The sequence below is a fragment of the Nesoenas mayeri genome (assembly GCF_963082525.1).
Source record: "Nesoenas mayeri genome assembly, chromosome: Z".
Classification (NCBI taxonomy): domain Eukaryota; kingdom Metazoa; phylum Chordata; class Aves; order Columbiformes; family Columbidae; genus Nesoenas; species Nesoenas mayeri.
The window spans coordinates 4,793,818-4,813,535 of NC_137542.1; the positions used below are offsets into that span (position 1 = coordinate 4,793,818).

General features: G+C 51.4%; 1 protein-coding gene across 1 annotated transcript; it reads left to right on the forward strand.

Annotated features, from left to right (window-relative positions):
• Nucleotides 1–5,867: 5,867 nt before the first annotated feature.
• On the forward strand, nucleotides 5,868–6,980 carry LOC308051625 (inositol 1,4,5-trisphosphate receptor-interacting protein-like 1; the record flags this gene model as incomplete). Its single annotated transcript, XM_080362184.1, has 1 exon — nucleotides 5,868–6,980. The coding sequence occupies one exon, from the start codon at nucleotides 5,868–5,870 to the stop codon at nucleotides 6,978–6,980; it is 1,113 nt and encodes a 370-aa protein (XP_080218310.1).
• Between the last annotated feature and the right edge of the window lie 12,738 nt (nucleotides 6,981–19,718).

Below are 19,718 nucleotides of genomic sequence, written 5' to 3' on the forward strand. Positions count from 1 at the left end.
GAGCATCAGTAGTGTGCAACATGCCGTGTTACAGAATCGGATGGCCATTGATTTTTTGCTCCTAGCCCATGGCCATGGATGTGAGGACTTTGATGGTATGTGCTGTATGGATCTAGAAGATAAGTCACGATCAATTCACAAAGAAATTAAGCAGTTAATAGATCGCTCGCAGCAAATCAAAGAAGACGTAGGGCTGTTTGGCCTGGAAGGCCTCACGAAGTGGCTGGGACTGGGAGGATGGATCAAAGGCCTCTTGCAAGGTTTGTTAGATATTCTGAATATTGCAGTTATTGGACTTTTGTGTCTAAGATGTGTCTTATGTTGCATTAAAAGAATGTTAGAGCGCGCATTGGGACAAATTCTGCTCGTGCAAAAAGAAAGAGGGGGAATTGTTAGGGAGTGGCTTAAAGATAAAGGACATGAATTCATGGAGCAGTTGCACGACCAGAGTTTGTTCTAAGAAGTGTTTTGTCCTAATGTTTGTTCTAATAAGAGTTCTGTTCTGATAAGTTAGCGGTTTGTCATGGTTTCGGAGTTGGGCATAACTAGGCCTCGATGCCTCAGGAGGCCTCGGTGGAGGCTGCTGATCGTGAGGGAGCGGCAAGGACACTGTGACCGTGATGGGTCTTGTAAACAACTTCAGGGAGGTGGGAGTTGAGAAGGCGCGAAACTCGCGCGGCTAGCTAGCCGCTGGTAGGAGGGTCAAGGTCTCTCTCTCTTCAACGGCGTCCATTCCATTCCTTCTGGGAGCTTTACCACGTGCAAAGCTGCCCAGAAGCGTTGTGTTTGAATAAAGCTTGTGTTGTGAGTGCTTGCGTCGCTTTTGTGGGGATCGTGGGCATAAGGTGCTGACTGCTCAGCTGCCACAGAGCCAGGGAGCGTTGTGCAGAAGAGCTGATGGGATGGGCTGTGCTTTTCTGCCTTGCAGCAGTGGCAGCTCTAGTCTTTGTCCTGCTCTTTGGGCTCTGCTGGCGGCTCGAGAAAAGGAGCTGTGCCTGTGTCGCTATGAATGAGGAGGAGAGATCCAGCAGCAACACAGCGCAGGAGAAGGAAGAGGAGACAGGGCTGAGCAACACGAGGAAGAGGAAAGTGAAGAAAATCCCTGTGATGATAGTCATTTGAGCAGGGTTTCTGATAAGCACATTCAGTATCCAGTGCCGAACATGGCCAGCAAGTGCCAGGTGGCAGAGGAAGTAGAGGTGACTTCCTCCACGTTTTCAGATTGCTCTTCTTCAATAGTTTCTTCCTCACACTGCAGCCAGTCATTGGAGCGGGCAGCACTTGCGAAGGCTGGAATCCTCATGGGAACCATGTTGTCTACCCCCTGCTTGTGCCCCTGCATCCTGCCCTTGGCCGTTCCTTCCACCTCGACCTGAGCATCGTGGAGCAGGTGCTGGCAAGAGACCCCTGCAACCATGTGGAGCTGCAGCATGCCTGGATGAGGAAACATCTGGTGGAGAATGTGCTGAGCATGTGCATATCCCTGAGGACACACTGAGTAAATATCGCCCTGCGTCACACCTCGTCCACGTTATGGTGCTGCCCTTCTCCCGCTAACGCAATCTTCAGCTAGATGACTGCTTCAACAGGACTGTTTGCGTTTTGTGGACGATCGGCGGGGAGGAAGGCAAGTCGGACATCCTCCTGAGCATTTGGTAGGCCGAGGCGGCTTTACTGGTGTTGCTTTCTCTCTGATAGGACTGTGCTTTTTCAAGTAGCATTTGGTCATCTCATGATGTCATACTCATCCTTCATGGGTCCTTAGGATTTTTCATCTCTACGTTTTGGTTTCGCTTGTCTTTAGCAGGAATTGTATACTCCTTTACAGCAGCTAGAACAAACACATGAAAGTTGCCTGCCTCTTTCTGTCTAGATATTTATCACACACAATTTGGCAATATTCAGGTCATTGTATTTATAGTGTTCCTTTTATCCCCTCTTTCCGGCAGCGGACAGTAAACACCCCCAACTGTGGCACGCCTCCTGCCCAAGGCACATGTCAAGGCATCTTTTATACTCCCTCTCTTCTAACTCTGAAATTAATCTCTGTCCCAAAACGGAATACTATGCTGGGTAGGACTCCTTTTTTGAACATGAGGATTTTAAAGATACACATGTCCTGGTTTTGTTAAAAACAAGACCCATTCTCTTCTAGTGATTTTTCTTTCAGCTAAGTTCTTCTAGGCAGCTGTACTTTTCTGAGTTTTAGCCTGCGTATTTTTCCTCGGATGCTGTACTGGGTGCTGATAAGAAGACCAAGGGAATGCTGAAGAAGCTCGTGTTTAGATTTATTATCATGGTAGCCAAGAAAGACTGATAAGTTTTCCCACGTTCCGTCGTGAGAGGGGCGTGTTTGAGGAGGGGTGCATGGAACAGGTGACTTAAATTGACCAATTAAGTATTCCATCCCATAACCGTCATACCCCGTTATATAAGAGGGTGATCACGAGGGTCACTCTCTCTTCAACCAAGGCCGGCATCTAGAGAGGACCCTGTCTGTCTGCCTGGGATGTACAGGCCTCAGGCCCTGCATCCCTGCAACCGGTTTCCAGTTTGCTTTGCAGTCCCACCCGTGACTTCCAGGGGTCTGAGCTGCAGCTGCTGGAGCCGCCAGCTCCGCACACCCAGCTCCATAGCTGCTGGAGTGACGCCAGCTCCACATCGAGCATTCGAGATTGGTTTTGTATATATTGTATCTATATTCTCTTTCTATTAGTAGCATTAGTAAAAGCCTTTAAAACCTTTCAACTTGAAATCTAAGCCTCTCTTCCTTCCTCCCTATATTTCCTATCATCTCACTGATGTACAGGAAGTGGGTGGTGGGAGGTGAGGGGGTAACAGGGAGCGTCCCCCACAGCTTTTTGCCGCCTTGCCTTAAAGCGTGACACACTCCAGATGGGTTCACGTGTAGGAGGTAGGAACCACTCTGCTGCCAGGCGGTTGTACATATTACAGATGGAAGACCTAACTACTCTCAGCGGCCGTTCCCACCAATTTTGCTGCAACCCCTGTTCGTGATCCTGTTGCAAGAGTGTGGCAGAATGCAAACCCCCCTCTCTCCCCCTTCCTCCTTCTACTGTATGACCAGTACATGCTCATATGTTCCATGTTACGTTGCTTATTTACGTCGAAAATCACTATTTTGAGATTCCCTATAAATACTTAAAAGCCAGACACTAAATAAAAGGTGAGAACAAAAGACACATAGAAAAACATCAGATTTGTGTGCAAACCAAAGAGGATGTGCCACAAGCTGTGCTCAGAGAAAGCAGTAACTGAGTAGAAACATCATAGGTTTGCTTTCGTACCTTTGATGGTGCTTATCTATGTACTTATGAGGGTACTTATCTATGATGTCAGATACTGGGGGGTTTCACAGAGGTGAAAGAGGCTCCAGGATGCAGATGCGATTGTCCTGGAATAGAGAACTGAGAGCACTGCGTAACAGGCAGGATCCAGGAGAAGGCGGGCAAGCAAAGCTGAGCCGCCCACTGCCCGCACTAGAAGCAAGGCCACCAGGAAAGGGGCACAGCTGGGGCAGACTAGCATCCAGGCAGATCACTTAGGCTATTGCATGCCATTAGCATCATGCTTCCTATTTAAGGAGAATCGGGATCTTCCGGCTAGTGTCAGAGCTGGCATGGAGACCTGTTTGGAGGAGTTCTGGTTGGGAGGTTCTTTATTTCAGTCTTTTACCATTCTGCCGGTTTGCAGAGGCCTTTCTGCCTCTTTCTCTCTTCTCTCTCTGGGATGGCTTGTTCTGGACGAGGGTGCTGCTTCCTTGGACGGGCTGCTCGGTGCAGGCAGAGTTCAAGAGGAATTGCACTGGTTGCCTTTTATGTTTTATTTGCATTTTATATACATTCTTTTTACTAGCGGTGTATTAGTGATCATTTGCTATTTTATTAAACTGTGTTTGTTTCATTCCACGAGTTCCTCCCTTCCCTTTCATGTCTCTCCCCTACTTGGGGATGGGAGGAGCAGGGGAGTCAACAAGTGGCTATCGTGGCTCTATTGCTAGCTGGAGTTTCACCATGACCTGGAGCTGCGAGGTCGCTCACGAGACTGCTCATCATGTTTGCGAGGCTCACAGCTGACTGCAGGTGACAACTTCATACCATAGGGACATGGTGTGGAGACTCTCACAACTGTGGTGGTGATTTCACATGGGAAAAAAAACTCCTTGGCAGCTCCACCTGCAGCAGGACCAAGAGAGAGGCACCGCTGATGTGTCTCCGCGTGTTCACTGGGGTCCAGGAGGAGAATCTGCTGATCCCAGACACACTCCGGGGAGCTGGTACCACAGAGCTGAACATGCCGGACGTGGAGAAACCAGTGCTCTATCGGCAGTGGGAGCTGCCCACTAGAAAAACTGCACCTGGAGACCCTCATCACCCGCAGGAATTGTCTCTTTGGAAGCAACGTCCTCTCTCAGTGGCACAGCAGGAAGAGAGATCCTGCCACAGAGAGGCCCCATCTCCCAGTCACAATTTCCACCATCACCCATCCCGGGGTGTCGTGAAGGCAACAAGGGCCCATCCATGACCACCAGAGCAGCGGCCAGCAGCAAGGGAGCTGATCCCATCTCATGGGATAGGATGTCAGGGAGCAAAGCATCCATGGGTCACATCACCCAGTTTTATACTTGGCAAGGGTCTGGGGGGCTTCCGTCTGCTTGGTAAACAGAACCCTGGCAGTGCTGTCCGGCTCGGGGGCTCTGTACATTGTCAGCGTTGGCTTTGGCTGCCAGGGGCAGCTGCGAGTGGCTGGGCCAGGGTGGTCCGGACGGGCAGGCCGGCGGGCGTGCCTGTGACGCGCTCTGGCGCCTGTGACATCACAAGGGACCAGTCCCCACGGGGCGGTTATCAGGGGCGCCAGCAGCAGCGCTGCCTCAGTCCGGCCTGGGCCAGCGGTGAGTGCGCAGGCGGGGGAGGCCGGGCTGGACGGGGCCGGGGCAGAAACGCGGCCCCCGGGGCTGGGCTCTCACCCTGCATGGAGGGCCCGGCCGCTCGCGGGAGCACCTTGGCCAGGGCACGGAGCGGCCGCCACCGGGGCCGGGGCAGCCCTTGCTGCCTCCCAGCTGCCTCGGCCCCGTTCCTACCTGCCCCCAGCTCCTGGCGGCCCCCGGCCCCTCTCCCCCTTCACCTGCCCCCTCCCTCCCGCCCAGCCCCACTCAGCCCCTTCTCTCCCTTCTCCTGCAGGACATGGCTCTCTTGGACCTTTTCGTCGGGCTTTTTCAAATTCTTACCCTCAACGTGCAGGTGGTGGGCTATGAGCTGGATGAGGAGACGCACGAGCGCATGGAGCAGCGTGCGCAGATGATGAAACAGGAGATGACTCGGCTGTGGCAGGAGATAGAGGAGAGGAGCCGGGAGCAGAGCAGCCAGGAGCAGAGCGGCTTTGCCTGGCCATCCCTGCTCCTCTCTGCCTTGCAACACTGGCTGTGCTGGGCCGTTGCTGCAGTCCTGGTCCTGCTCCTTGTGCTCTGCTGCTGTCTCAGGAAATGGAGCCGTGAGCCAGAGAGAGAAGAGGAGAGCTCTGCTGAAGAGGTAGGGGAGGAGAAACAGGAAGGAGAGAATGAGGATGCAAATGAAGCCGAAGAAGCAAGTGATCATGCAAATGAAGCTGAAGAGAATGATAATGCAAATGAAGACGATGAAGGCAACGATGATGCAAACGAAGCTCAGGAAGAGCATGATGATGCAAATGAACCTGGAGAAGAAAATGACGATGCAAATGAAGACGAAGAAGAGAACAATGATGAGAATGAAGATGAAGATGAGAATGATGATGAAAATGAAGATGAGGAAGAGAATGATGAGGAAGAGGAAGACGAAGAAGGAGATGATAATGCAAATGACCCGGGAATGTTTTTTGACGAAGACATGCAGTGGCTAGTTCGGGGCCTGGAGAGAGATTACAAGTCTGTGAGGAGCTTTATGGAAATCTTCATCCATGTCTACCAGTATATCTTCTCCAACACCTCTTTCCCAGTGCTGGAAAAAGCCATCGAGGTGGGCAGTGCCTTTGAAGGTTGGAGTCCCCGTGAGGAAGACGTCACCTACCGCCTGATTTTGCCCCTGAAGCCTCCCCGTGGACACATCTTCCACCTGGAGCCAGGCCCCGTGTGGCCAATGAGGAACTTTCGCATCCGGGTGGAGTTGGTGTGTACCTGTGAGATGGAGCAGCCGGCAGGAGAGACACGTTGCTTCCTCCACGACCCCGAGCAAGAGCACGGGAGGAATGCAGCCTTCAGCATCCTCGACGACCTCTGCACTGCCTCCTACCTAGATGCGCAGAAAACTGCGCGCTATTTCCAGATGTTCCTGAGACGTTCCTGGAGGGCAATGCATCTCTCAGCCATACGCCGCCTAACAGTGCTGCCCTCCGACCGCTCCTGCAAATTCTGTGTGACAAATCGCCGGGGGAAAAGGATTTTCATTGAGTTGATGTTTGGGGTGCAAGAAGGCGACTCGGACATCTTTGTGAGCAGCCAGTATACAGAGGCTGCCTACACTCCAAACACCATGTGGCCAGAGACCTATGCTGTGGCAGAGATGAAGTTCTTCAGGTATATTGCCAGAAAGGCACATCCTGACACCTCCTACCTCAGATGCCTGCAGCTCTGTGTCCGCTGCCTGCTGGGCAGAGACTTTTCCACCTATACGCTGAAGACAGTTATGATGCACGTGCTGACCGCCCTGCCGCTGTCAACCTGGCACAGGAGGTATTTCTGGGAATGGCTGAGCACCATCCTGCACTACCTGCAAAGATGTCTGCACGAGAAACGCCTGAACCACTTCTTCATTGGCAATGAGAATGTGCCTGAGGAGATCATCTTGCCCCAGGAATTGCGCACGGCTGAACCCTTCAACCTCTTCCAGCACCTGACGCAGAATCCTTACGCCTCTGCGCACGCAAAGCTTGAGTTTGAGGAGCTGCGAAAACGGGTTCATAGGATGCTTCTCGACGGACACTGAAAGAGGTCATCCTGCTCAGAGCTGTGTCTGCGCAGGTCACAGCTGCTGGCAGACGACCGTGTCTTCCGGGAAGAAGAAAGACAGGAGAATGCAGGGCACGGGAAAGGAAGGAAAGAGTGCTGCACCTTTCCTGCCCAGCAAAAGCGCATCCTGGGGAGTGGGACACCATGCAGCTGAAGAGGCCATCACGAGGAGTCTTGTGACAGGGACTCCACTACCACCCGCACAGCAACTGCCCTCTCTCTTTCTTCAACGACATCCATTCCATTCCTTCTGGGAGCTTTACCACGTGCAAAGCTGCCCAGAAGCGTTGTGTTTGAATAAAGCTTGTGTTGTGAGTTCTTGCGTCGCTTTTGTGGGGATCGTGGGCATAAGGTGCTGACTGCTCAGCTGCCGCAGAGCCAGGGAGCGTTGTGCAGAAGAGCTGATGGGATGGGCTGTGGTTTCTCTGATTCTGTAAATCAGGCTCCTCCTTGCGTCCATGCTTCCTCATCGGGGCAATGAGAACAACTCATCAGCCTCCGGAAGGTGGTCCATCCAGTGCAGCAGAGGGAGCAGAGGACGCAGGAGCAGAGTGCCGTGGCCTTGGGAGCACTGTGCTTTTCTGCCTTGCAGCAGTGGCAGCTCTAGTCTTTGTCCTGCTCTTTGGGCTCTGCTGGCGGCTAGAGAAAAGGAGCTGTGCCTGTGTCGCTATGAATGAGGAGGAGAGATCCAGCAGCAACACAGCGCAGGAGAAGGAAGAGGAGACAGGGCTGAGCAACACGAGGAAGAGGAAAGTGAAGAAGATCCCTTTGATGATAGTCATTTGAGCAGGGTTTCTGATAAGCACATTCAGTATCCAGTGCCGAACATGGCCAGCAAGTGCCAGGTGGCAGAGGAAGTAGAGGTGACTTCCTCCACGTTTTCAGATTGCTCTTCTTCAATAGTTTCTTCCTCACACTGCAGCCAGTCATTGAGGCGGGCAGCACTTGCGAAGGCTGGAATCCTCATGGGAACCATGTTGTCTACCCCCTGCTTGTGCCCCTGCATCCTGCCCTTGGCCACGCCTTCCACCTCGACCTGAGCATCGTGGAGCAGGTGCTGGCAAGAGACCCCTGCAACCATGTGGAGCTGCAGCATGCCTGGATGAGGAAACATCTGGTGGAGAATGTGCTGAGCATGTGCATATCCCTGAGGACACACTGAGTAAATATCGCCCTGCGTCACCCCTCTTCCACGTTATGGTGCTGCCCTTCTCCGGCTAACACAATCTTCAGCTAGATGACTGCTTCAACAGGACTGTTTGCGTTGTGTGGACGATCGGCGGGGAGAAAGGCAAGTCGGACATCCTCCTGAGCATTTGGTAGGCCGAGGCGGCTTTACTGGTGTTGCTTTCTCTCTGATAGGACTGTGCTTTTTCAAGTAGCATTTGGTCATCTCATGATGTCATACTCATCCTTCATGGGTCCTTAGGACTTTTCATCTCTACGTTTTGGTTTCGCTTGTCTTTAGCAGGAATTGTATACTCCTTTACAGCAGCTAGAACAAACACATGAAAGTTGCCTGCCTCTTTCTGTCTAGATATTTATCACACACAGTTTGGCAATATTCAAGTCATTGTATTTATAGTGTTCCTTTTATCCCCTCTTTCCGGCAGCGGACAGTAAACACCCCCAACTGTGGCACGCCTCCTGCCCAAGGCACATGTCAAGGCATCTTTTATACTCCCTCTCTTCTAACTCTGAAATTAGTTTCTGTCCCGAAAAAGGAATACTATGCTGGGTAGGACTCCTTTTTTGAACATGAGGATTTTAAAGATACACATGTCCTGGTTTTGTTAAAAACAAGACCCATTCTCTTCTAGTGATTTTTCTTTCAGCTAAGTTCTTCTAGGCAGCTGTACTTTTCTGAGTTTTAGCCTGCGTATTTTTCCTCGGATGCTGTACTGGGTGCTGATAAGAAGACCAAGGGAACGCTGAAGAAGCTCGTGTTTAGATTTATTATCATGGTAGCCAAGAAAGACTGATAAGTTTTCCCACATTCCGTCGTGAGAGGGGCGTGTTTGAGGAGGGGTGCATGGAACAGGTGACTTAAATTGACCAATTAAGTATTCCATCCCATAACTGTCATATCCCCTTAAATAAGAGGGTGATCACGAGGATCAGTCTCTCTTCAACCAAGGCCGGCATCTAGAGAGGACCCTGTCTGTCTGCCTTGGATGTACAGGCCTCAGGCCCTGCATCCCTGCAACCGGTTTCCAGTTTGCTTTGCAGTCCAGCCCGTGACTTCCAGGGGTCTGAGCTGCAGCTGCTGGAGCCGCCAGCTCCGCACACCCAGCTCCATCGCTGCTGGAGTGACGCCAGCTCCACATCGAGCATTCGAGATTGGTTTTGTATATATTGTACCTATATTCTCTTTCTATTAGTAGCATTAGTAAAAGCCTTTAAAACCTTTCAACTTGAAGTCTAAGTCTCTCTTCCTTCCTCCTTATCTTTCCTATCATCTCACTGTTGTACAGGAAGTGGGTGGCGGGAGGTGAAGGCGGTAACACAGTCCAGATGGGTTCACGTGTAGGAGGTAGGAACCACTCTGCTGCCAGGCGGTTGTACATATTACAGATGGAAGACCTAACTACTCTCAGTGGCCGTTCCCACCAACTTTGCTGCAAACCCTGCTCGTAATCCTGTTGCAAGAGTGTGGCAGAATGCAAACCCCCCTCTCTCCCCCTCTCAGCCCTCTCTCTCCCTCCCTCCTTCAGTAAGGAGGAGTGGGCACATCTCCCTCTCTCCCGGATACTAGAGGCTAATATCTTCTTTTGTTTGGCCCCAGAGCACCCTGGCCAGGGCCATTAGAAGGGAGTGCCGAAGCTGCAGTGAGCCGCTGGGCGCCCACACCCAGGGTGGGGGATGTTTTTGGGAGGCTTCTGGGGCACCCACAGCCAGTGTGGGGGTGCAGAGAAGCTTCTAGAATGCCTACAGTCAGATCTGATCAGCCAATGAAAACGAGATTCTCATCGAGACTCCGCCCATTGTTGCGGGTCTCTTGGAGCACGAGCAAGTTGCTGCCGCCAAGAGCCTGCCCCCCAACCCCGAGACTGAGACTCTGCTTGCCTTGCCGCCACGTGTGTAAGTACGTGTATCTCTTTAAAATAAGCCTGCACCCTGTTCAGGCAAGTGTGTATTCGTCTCGGAATCAGGGCTGGCTCCGGCACTGTTTTGAGTGAAGCCACGTGCATGCACTCTGTGGACCGACTGTTGTAGTAGTTGCTGCCCCTTAATAATTTTCCTCAACTGATACCCAAACCTTTATTTAAGTCACTTTGGAGTACTAAAACTCTGTTTCTCACTGGTTTAATAAAAGTGGTTTTGGACCCTGTTGTCCCTTAAACTAACCTCGGGTTACCTCCGTGACAATTTTGGCGCAGCTAGCAGGCTATCAGATACGGAGGAATTATTCAGAGGCTTGAGTAATATCTCTGCAGTACCCTGGGGTCCTGCCGTTATATGGATTGTGGTGTGTTTCAGTTTGGGTGTTTGCTTAAAGGTAGCACAGGATCTGTGTAAACTTAAGCACCGAATGGAGGAAAACCTTTCACGGGAAAGTTAACAATTTGACTCTCTAATACAGGACTTTTCGCGGCAAAGCACACAATCGGATTATTTAGAACAGAGATTTGTCTTGTTAGAACAGAAACTTGTTTTTTTGGAACAAAAACTTGAGGTTTTGTTAATTAATATAAGAGCTTCCTCTAGTGATTCCCCAGCTCAGGCGTGCCCCTCCGCCCTCCCGCCTCTCGATAAAGATCCTGATTCTGAAAACAGTGTTGATGAAGGGAGGGTAGAAACAAAGGACGTGTGTCATCTTATTAGAACTGAGACACATACGGATGGACGAGGCAGAAATCCACGCACGGCTACCCATAGCACGCCATATTCAGGATTGGAGCTAGGAGATTTACAAACTAGATTCTCACGCAAGCCAGGCGAGACAGAGACTGAATATCTTTGGCACGTTTCACTTACCAGGGGTGATAGGATATTACTGAGTAAGGACGGGGCCACAGGCTTCTGGGGCCCAGGGGTATTTTTAAGTGATGGTCTGGATGGTAATCAGTCCATCACATCTTGTGTAGCTTACTGGGCTGGTGGTATAGATCCCAAGGAACGTGGGGAGCCAGTTGCAATTGTTATAAAGGGTTTATCAGATCTTGCCGAGGGAGTTCAAAAGGCAGCTTGTATACGAGCAACGTATGAAAGAGGCCGGGAGTCCCCCCGCTATAGCGGCGACAGTGGATCCGGTCCACCTTCAGCTGCTTATTAAAGGATTACCGGCTGCCTTAAAAATATATGTCCAGTCCCTTAAGGAAAAAATTCAGGGGGCTATTGATCGTAATAAGCAAAATCCCCGAAGTCCTCCGCAACATGTATTAACCTGGGTGGAAATTTTACACAATGTGGTTACACATGGGCGCGAGATGGGGTGGGTAGACCCGAGCGGCAGATGTATCATGACACAACTGGGACAAGCGATTAGCACAAGCTGTCTTCCTTGTCAATAACCACTGGGGAAGCTATGGAAGCCCCAAAATCAAGGCGTTCTGTCCTGCAAAGCCATTGACAGTCAGCAACTTGACAACCAACACAGAGGAAGAACAGCCCCCAAAAACACAAGTGGGCCAGCCTGTCATGGTGAAATTACCCTCTATTGGTATTGTGCCCATGACTCTAGCAAAACCCAGAGGGTTATATGCCTGGGAAGCCCTTGATGAGAATGGGAAAACCCACCGTATTAGTGCTCGGTGGATAGTTCCAGATTACTAACCGTGAAAGCCCCCCGGGACCGAGGTCTGTTCTTGTGTTTTCTTGCAGGGCGAAGGAAGATGACAGCGTGGAAGAGGATCCAGATGCCTACAGGGCCTTGGTGAGGTGCCTGAGCAGGGACAGGCTGAGGAACTGTCAGCTGGCTCTGGGAATCCGTCACGCTGGCTCTGGGCATGTTCTCTGGAGGCTTTGTGCACAGGAGCCGACCCAGGGGAGTGCAAGAGCTCCTGCAGATATCTTGTACAGACCCTGTTCTGGCAGCTTCAAATGGAGCCTTTTCTCCAGGGGAGCTGGATCCCTTCTGAGTCCAAAGCGCAGGAAATGTGTGGAAACGGTCACCCTGGTGTAGCTGCTCCGTCACTGTGCTCTGCTGAGCAACTTCAAACAAAGGCCAAGTATATCAAAGGAGGAGAGAAGAGACTTCCCTGATGAGGTTTAGATGACTGACCCATGTCAGTGGGCTCATGCCAAGTGGCCTTAGATGGCCGGGGGACCCTTGGGTGCTGTGACAGGTGTCGCTCTGCCCTTGAACAGTTCCTCTCATGGAGGAAGGGCAAAGCCCCAGCACCTCTTCCTTGGGTGACCCACATTTCAGCAAGGCCTCCGGTGGCATTTAACAAGCTGTGGTTATGATTCGGCTGCGCTGGGAATGGGTAGCGATGTGGTTGGTTATTTCAAATGCAAACGTGAGCCTTCCCTCTGCCTTTCTTGTTTACTTCTTTAGCCAGGCAGAGGCGCAGTGGTTGGTTTAGAAAGGTGGACAAGTGTCCCTTGGTTGTTGCTGTAGTAATCCCCTTATTTTCAGTTCCCTTGCTCACGACACTCGAGAACTTGCTCTTTGAGTTTTGCTTTTCTTGACATTTCTGGATTTGACTGGTCAGCTGTCGATGGTACGCACCAAGCAGTAACAGTGTAGAAACATTCAGGGCTCTAGCACTGGGTACTTTTTCTGCCTCTATGCTGGAGTTAAGGAAGGGCACAGGAATGGGCACATGAAGGAACTGTGACTGATGTTTGGACTCAATAATTACCTCGGGCAATTGTTGATTGTTGTAATTATGTCAATTCTATTTTTGATTGTTGTAATTACTTCAATTCTATTGTTCATTGTTATTAATAGCTGTTTTGCAGGGGTAAGTCAACACATGAGATATGGTGATCCACAGTGGACATTAAGGCTCACCGGCAGAAGTGTCCCCTTTTTACTTTGGAGTCAAGAGGTGGCTGCTACAGTAATCCAGAGTTATAGCAGATCATGACTGTAGTCACAGGGTGCCACACAAGAGTGTGGCAGAATGCAAACCCCCCCCTGCTCCCCCTTCCTCCTTCAGTAGGCGCCAGTGAGCCGCTGGGCGCCTGCGGCCAGTGTGGGGGATGTTTGGAGGCTTCAGGGGCACCCACAGACAGTGTGCGGATGCAGAGAAGCTTCTAGAATGCCTACAGTCAGATCTGATCAGCCAATGAAAACAGGACTCTCGTCGAGACTCCGCCCATTGTCGCGGGTCTCTTGGAGCACGAGCAAGTTGCTGCCGCCGAGAGCCCCCCCGTCCCCCGAGACTGAGACTCCGCTTGCCGTGCTGCCACGTGTGTAAGTACGTGTATCTCTTTAAAATAATCCCGCACCCTGTTCAGGCAAGTGTGTATTCGTCTCGGACTCAGGGCTGGCTCCGGCATTGTTTTGAGTGAAGCCACGTGCACGCACTCTGTGGACTGCATGTTGTAATAGTTGCTGCCCCTTAATAATTTTCCTCAACTGATACCCGAACCTTTATTTAAGTCACTTTGGAGTGCTAAAACCCTGTTTCTCACCGGTTTAATAAAAGTTGTTTTGGACCCTGCTGTCCCTTAAACTAACCTCGGGGTGCCTCCGTGACAAAGAGGGACAAGCTCAGACAGGCAGCAGAGCTCCTGTGGGCTTTCTGGGTTGGTGTAGCTTTTTCTTAGCACTTGAGTAGACTCAAAGGAACTGCTGTGTTTTGGGAGGGGGTTAGTGGTGAATATAGAGGAAAACAATACATGGAACTGAAAGGGAGAAATAAACTTAACAGCTGAGTCAATTATACTGTTAAGTAGGGATCTTTTCTTGTATCAGGACTGGGGAACACTGGGGATCATCCTCCATAAGTGCTCCAAAGACTGGGCACTCTTGCGTTGCTTGTATTCCTATAATTATTACGTATGCATTCCAATTTTTGGAAATTTTGACACAGTCCCTAAGTGCCATGTCTACACATCTTTTGGCTACCTCCAGCCACTGTGCCTCCAGCACTTCTCTGGGTATCTTCTCTGAATGCTCATTAACCCTTTGAATGTAGAACTTTTTCCTGAGAGCCCAGCCAAACTTCCTCTGGAGAAACTTGAGCCCATTTCCTCTCTTCCTATCACTTGATACCTGGCAAAAGAGACCAACCCCCACCTCGCCACAACCTCCTTTCAGGCAGCTGCACACAGTGATAAGGTCTCCCCTCAGCCTCCTTTTCTCCAGGCTGAACTCCCCCAGGTCCCTCAGCTGCTCCCATCACACTTGTGCTCCAGACCCTTCGCCAGCCTCATTGCCCTTCTCTGAATGCATTCTAGCACCTCAAGGTCTTTCCTGTAGTGAGGGGCCCAAAACTGGCCCCTGGGTTTTAGGTGCGACTTCAGCAGGGCCGAGTACAGGAGGATGATTACTTCCCTCATCCTGCTGGATGCTATATTGCTGATACAAGCCAGGATGCTGTTGGCCTTCTTGGCCATCTGGGCACGCTCCCAGCCCACGTTCAGCTAGCTGTCAATGTCTTTTTCTGCTGGGCAGCTTTCCAGCCACTCTTTCCTGAGCCTGTCGTGTTGTATGAGGTGGTTATGACTCAAGTCCAGGACCCAGAACTCAGCCTTGTTGAACCTCCTACAGCTGGCCTCGGCCCATAGATCCAGCCAGTCTAGATGTCTCTCTAGAGCCTTTCTACCCTCATGCACACCAACAATCCCACCCAACGTGGTGTCACCTGCAAACATACTGACCATGCACTGGGCTGCAGCTCCCACTTTGCCCTTCTCCAGTTTGGAGCACCCAGGAATTGAAATAAAGGTGGAGGAAGAGGAGGAGCAGGATTTGAGTGTGCCCCATGCAGGCTGCTAGTCAGACCATGAGGCTCTATGAACTACAAGCATCACTGCCATAAACAGGACGGACAGTCAGCACCTGTCATTAAAAAAATTGTGCTTCAAGCCTGTGCAGCCTAGAATTATCTATTGTCCCCTCCAAGTTTATTGGGACTGAATATTCACTACAGAGAGACTGGAGGGGAAAAGGGTAGATATTGATCTGAACATACCTCCCCAGCACATCTGTGACTCTTCAGGTCTTCTAGTCTCTAAGATATAGAATCATAGAATAGTTGGGCTTTGAAGGGAGCTTCAAAGGTCATCTAATTCAATGCCTACCCTGAGCAGGGACATCTTCACCCAGATCAGGTTGCTCAGAGTCCCATCCAGCCTGGCCTGGGATGTCTTCAGGGATGAGGTATCTACCACCCCTATCAGCAATCTCTGACAGAATTTTTCCACTCTCATTGTAAAAGGTTTCTTCCTCATGTCTTCAAAGTGTAGTCTGGCTCTGAGCAGTTGTGTTACCCTGAAGATTAATTTTATGAGCAACCTGGTTGAAAGACTAATTCATATGACACAATTACAGCTAAAATAAGTTCAAATGCCAAAGTTGTCTTAATACACATCTTAACTATTGCACAGAGGCTGCTTCTTCATCTGTTTTCATCTTGAGACAATCTAATTGCATGCAATGGAAGTAGTTACTTTGAGAATGGGAAAGATCATACTCATGAATACCAATCCGCAGCCCTTATTATACTGAATACCATAACCTTTTTCTATTCCTATTGCATTAAAGTATCTTTAACTGGTTATGCAGGATCTCAGCCTGCTATGTGATCCTGTTACCTTCAGGCATAATTGCAAATGAGACAAGAAATCTCAGCTGCACTGCCCCTCATAATGATATTCACTCTTTTTCCAATGTTAATTATTCCTTGCAGTTGACAATGAAGCACAAAGACCAAAGAGTTGATTTTCAGTGTAATGAAAAACCAGTACATGCTCATATGTTCCATGTTACGTTGCTTATTTACGTCGAAAATCACTATTTTGAGATTCTCTATAAATACTTAAAAGCCAGACACTAAATAAAAGGTGAGAACAAAAGACACATAGAAAAACATCAGATTTGTGTGCAAACCAAAGAGGATGTGCCACAAGCTGTGCTCAGAGAAAGCAGTAACTGAGTAGAAACATCATAGGTTTGCTTTCGTACCTTTGATGGTGCTTATCTATGTACTTATGAGGGTACTTATCTATGATGTCAGATACTGGGGGGTTTCCCAGAGGTGAAAGAGGCTCCAGGATGCAGATGCGATTGTCCTGGAATAGAGAACTGAGAGCACTGCGTAACAGGCAGGATCCAGGAGAAGGCGGGCAAGCAAAGCTGAGCCGCCCACTGCCCGCACTAGAAGCAAGGCCACCAGGAAAGGGGCACAGCTGGGGCAGACTAGCATCCAGGCAGATCACTTAGGCTATTGCATGCCATTAGCATCATGCTTCCTATTTAAGGAGAATCGGGATCTTCCGGCTAGTGTCAGAGCTGGCATGGAGACCTGTTTGGAGGAGTTCTGGTTGGGAGGTTCTTTATTTCAGTCTTTTACCATTCTGCCGGTTTGCAGAGGCCTTTCTGCCTCTTTCTCTCTTCTCTCTCTGGGATGGCTTGTTCTGGACGAGGGTGCTGCTTCCTTGGACGGGCTGCTCGGTGCAGGCAGAGTTCAAGAGGAATTGCACTGGTTGCCTTTTATGTTTTATTTGCATTTTATATACATTCTTTTTACTAGCGGTGTATTAGTGATCATTTGCTATTTTATTAAACTGTGTTTGTTTCATTCCACGAGTTCCTCCCTTCCCTTTCATGTCTCTCCCCTACTTGGGGATGGGAGGAGCAGGGGAGTCAACAAGTGGCTATCGTGGCTCTATTGCTAGCTGGAGTTTCACCATGACCTGGAGCTGCGAGATCGCTCACGAGACTGCTCATCACGTTTGCGAGGCTCACAGCTGACTGCAGGCGACAACTTCATACCATAGGGACATGTTGTGGAGACTCTCACAACTGTGGCGGTGATTTCACATGGGAAAAAAAACTCCTTGGCAGCTCCACCTGCAGCAGGACCAAGAGAGAGGCACCGCTGATGTGTCTCCGCGTGTTCACTGGGGTCCAGGAGGAGAATCTGCTGATCCCAGACACACTCCGGGGAGCTGGTACCACAGAGCTGAACATGCCGGACGTGGAGAAACCAGTGCTCTATCGGCAGTGGGAGCTGCCCACTAGAAAAACTGCACCTGGAGACCCTCATCACCCGCAGGAATTGTCTCTTTGGAAGCAACGTCCTCTCTCAGTGGCACAGCAGGAAGAGAGATCCTGCCACAGAGAGGCCCCATCTCCCAGTCACAATTTCCACCATCACCCATCCCGGGGTGTCGTGAAGGCAACAAGGGCCCATCCATGACCACCAGAGCAGCGGCCAGCAGCAAGGGAGCTGATCCCATCTCATGGGATAGGATGTCAAGGAGCAAAGCATCCATGGGTCACATCACCCAGTTTTATACTTGGCAAGGGTCTGGGGGCATCCGTCTGCTTGGTAAACAGAACCCTGGCAGTGCTGTCCGGCTCGGGGGCTCTGTACATTGTCAGCGTTGGCTTTGGCTGCCAGGGGCAGCTGCGAGTGGCTGGGCCAGGGTGGTCCGGACGGGCAGGGCCGGCGGGCGTGCCTGTGACGCGCTCTGGCGCCTGTGACATCACAAGGGACCAGTCCCCACGGGGCGGTTATCAGGGGCGCCAGCAGCAGCGCTGCCTCAGTCCGGCCTGGGCCAGCGGTGAGTGCGCAGGCGGGGGAGGCCGGGCTGGACGGGGCCGGGGCAGAAACGCGGCCCCCGGGGCTGGGCTCTCACCCTGCATGGAGGGCCCGGCCGCTCGCGGGAGCACCTTGGCCAGGGCACGGAGCGGCCGCCACCGGGGCCGGGGCAGCCCTTGCTGCCTCCCAGCTGCCTCGGCCCCGTTCCTACCTGCCCCCAGCTCCTGGCGGCCCCCGGCCCCTCTCCCCCTTCACCTGCCCCCTCCCTCCCGCCCAGCCCCACTCAGCCCCTTCTCTCCCTTCTCCTGCAGGACATGGCTCTCTTGGACCTTTTCGTCGGGCTTTTTCAAATTCTTACCCTCAACGTGCAGTTGGTGGGCTATGAGCTGGATGAGGAGACGCACGAGCGCATGGAGCAGCGTGCGCAGATGATGAAACAGGAGATGACTCGGCTGTGGCAGGAGATAGAGGAGAGGAGCCGGGAGCAGAGCAGCCAGGAGCAGAGCGGCTTTGCCTGGCCATCCCTGCTCCTCTCTGCCTTGCAACACTGGCTGTGCTGGGCCGTTGCTGCAGTCCTGGTCCTGCTCCTTGTGCTCTGCTGCTGTCTCAGGAAATGGAGCCGTCAGCTCAACAATGATGCAAACGAAGCTCAAGAAGAGCGGGATGATGCAAATGAACCTGGAGAAGAAAATGACGATGCAAATGAAGACGAAGAAGAGAACAATGATGAGAATGAAGATGAAGATGAGAATGATGATGAAAATGAAGATGAAGAAGAGAATGATGAGGAAGAGGAAGACGAAGAAGGAGATGATAATGCAAATGACCCGGGAATGTTTTTTGACGAAAACATGCAGCGGCCAGTTCGGGACCTGGAGAGAGATTGCAAGTTTGTGACGAGCTTTGTGGAAATCTTCATCCATGTCTACCAGTGTATCTTCTCCAATACCTCTTTCCCAGTGCTGGAAAAAGCCATCGAGGTGGGCAGTGCCTTTGAAGGTTGGAGTCCCCGTAAGGAAGACGTCACCTACCGCCTGATTTTGCCTCTGAAGCCTCCCCGTGGATACATCTTCCACCTGGAGCCGGGCCCCGTGTGGCCAATGAGGAACTTTCGCATCCGGGTGGAGTTGGTGTGTACCTGTGAGATGGAGCAGCCGGCAGGAGAGACACGTTGCTTCCTCCACGACCCCGAGCAAGAGCACGGGAGGAATGCAGCCTTCAGCATCCTCGACGACCTCTGCACTGCCTCCTACCTAGATGCGCAGAAAACTGCGCGCTATTTCCAGATGTTCCTGAGACGTTCCTGGAGGGCTATGCATCTTTCAGCCATACGCCGCCTAACAGTGCTGCCCTCCGACCGCTCCTGCAAATTCTGTGTGACAAATCGCCGGGGGAAAAGGATTTTCATTGAGTTGATGTTTGGGGTGCAAGAAGGCGACTCGGACATCTTTGTGAGCAGCCAGTATACAGAGGCTGCCTACACTCCAAACACCATGTGGCCAGAGACCTATGCTGTGGCAGAGATGAAGTTCTTCAGGTATATTGCCAGAAAGGCACATCCTGACACCTCCTACCTCAGATGCCTGCAGCTCTGTGTCCGCTGCCTGCTGGGCAGAGACTTTTCCACCTATACGCTGAAGACAGTTATGATGCACATGCTGGCCGCCCTGCCGCGGTCAACCTGGCACAGGAGGTATTTCTGGCAATGGCTGAACACCGTCCTGCACTACCTGCAGAGATGTCTGCGCGAGAAACGCCTGAACCACTTCTTCATTGGCAATGAGAACGTGCCTGAGGAGATCATCTTGCCCCAGGAATTGCGCACGGCTGAACCCTTCAACCTCTTCCAGCACCTGACGCAGAATCCTTACGCCTCTGCGCACGCAAAGCTTGAGTTTGAGGAGCTGCGAAAACGGGTTCATAGGATGCTTATTGACGGACGCTGAAAGAGGTCATCCTGCTCAGAGCTGTGTCTGCGCAGGTCACAGCTGCTGGCAGACGACCGTGTCTTCCGGGAAGAAGAAAGACGGGAGAATGCAGGGCACGGGAAG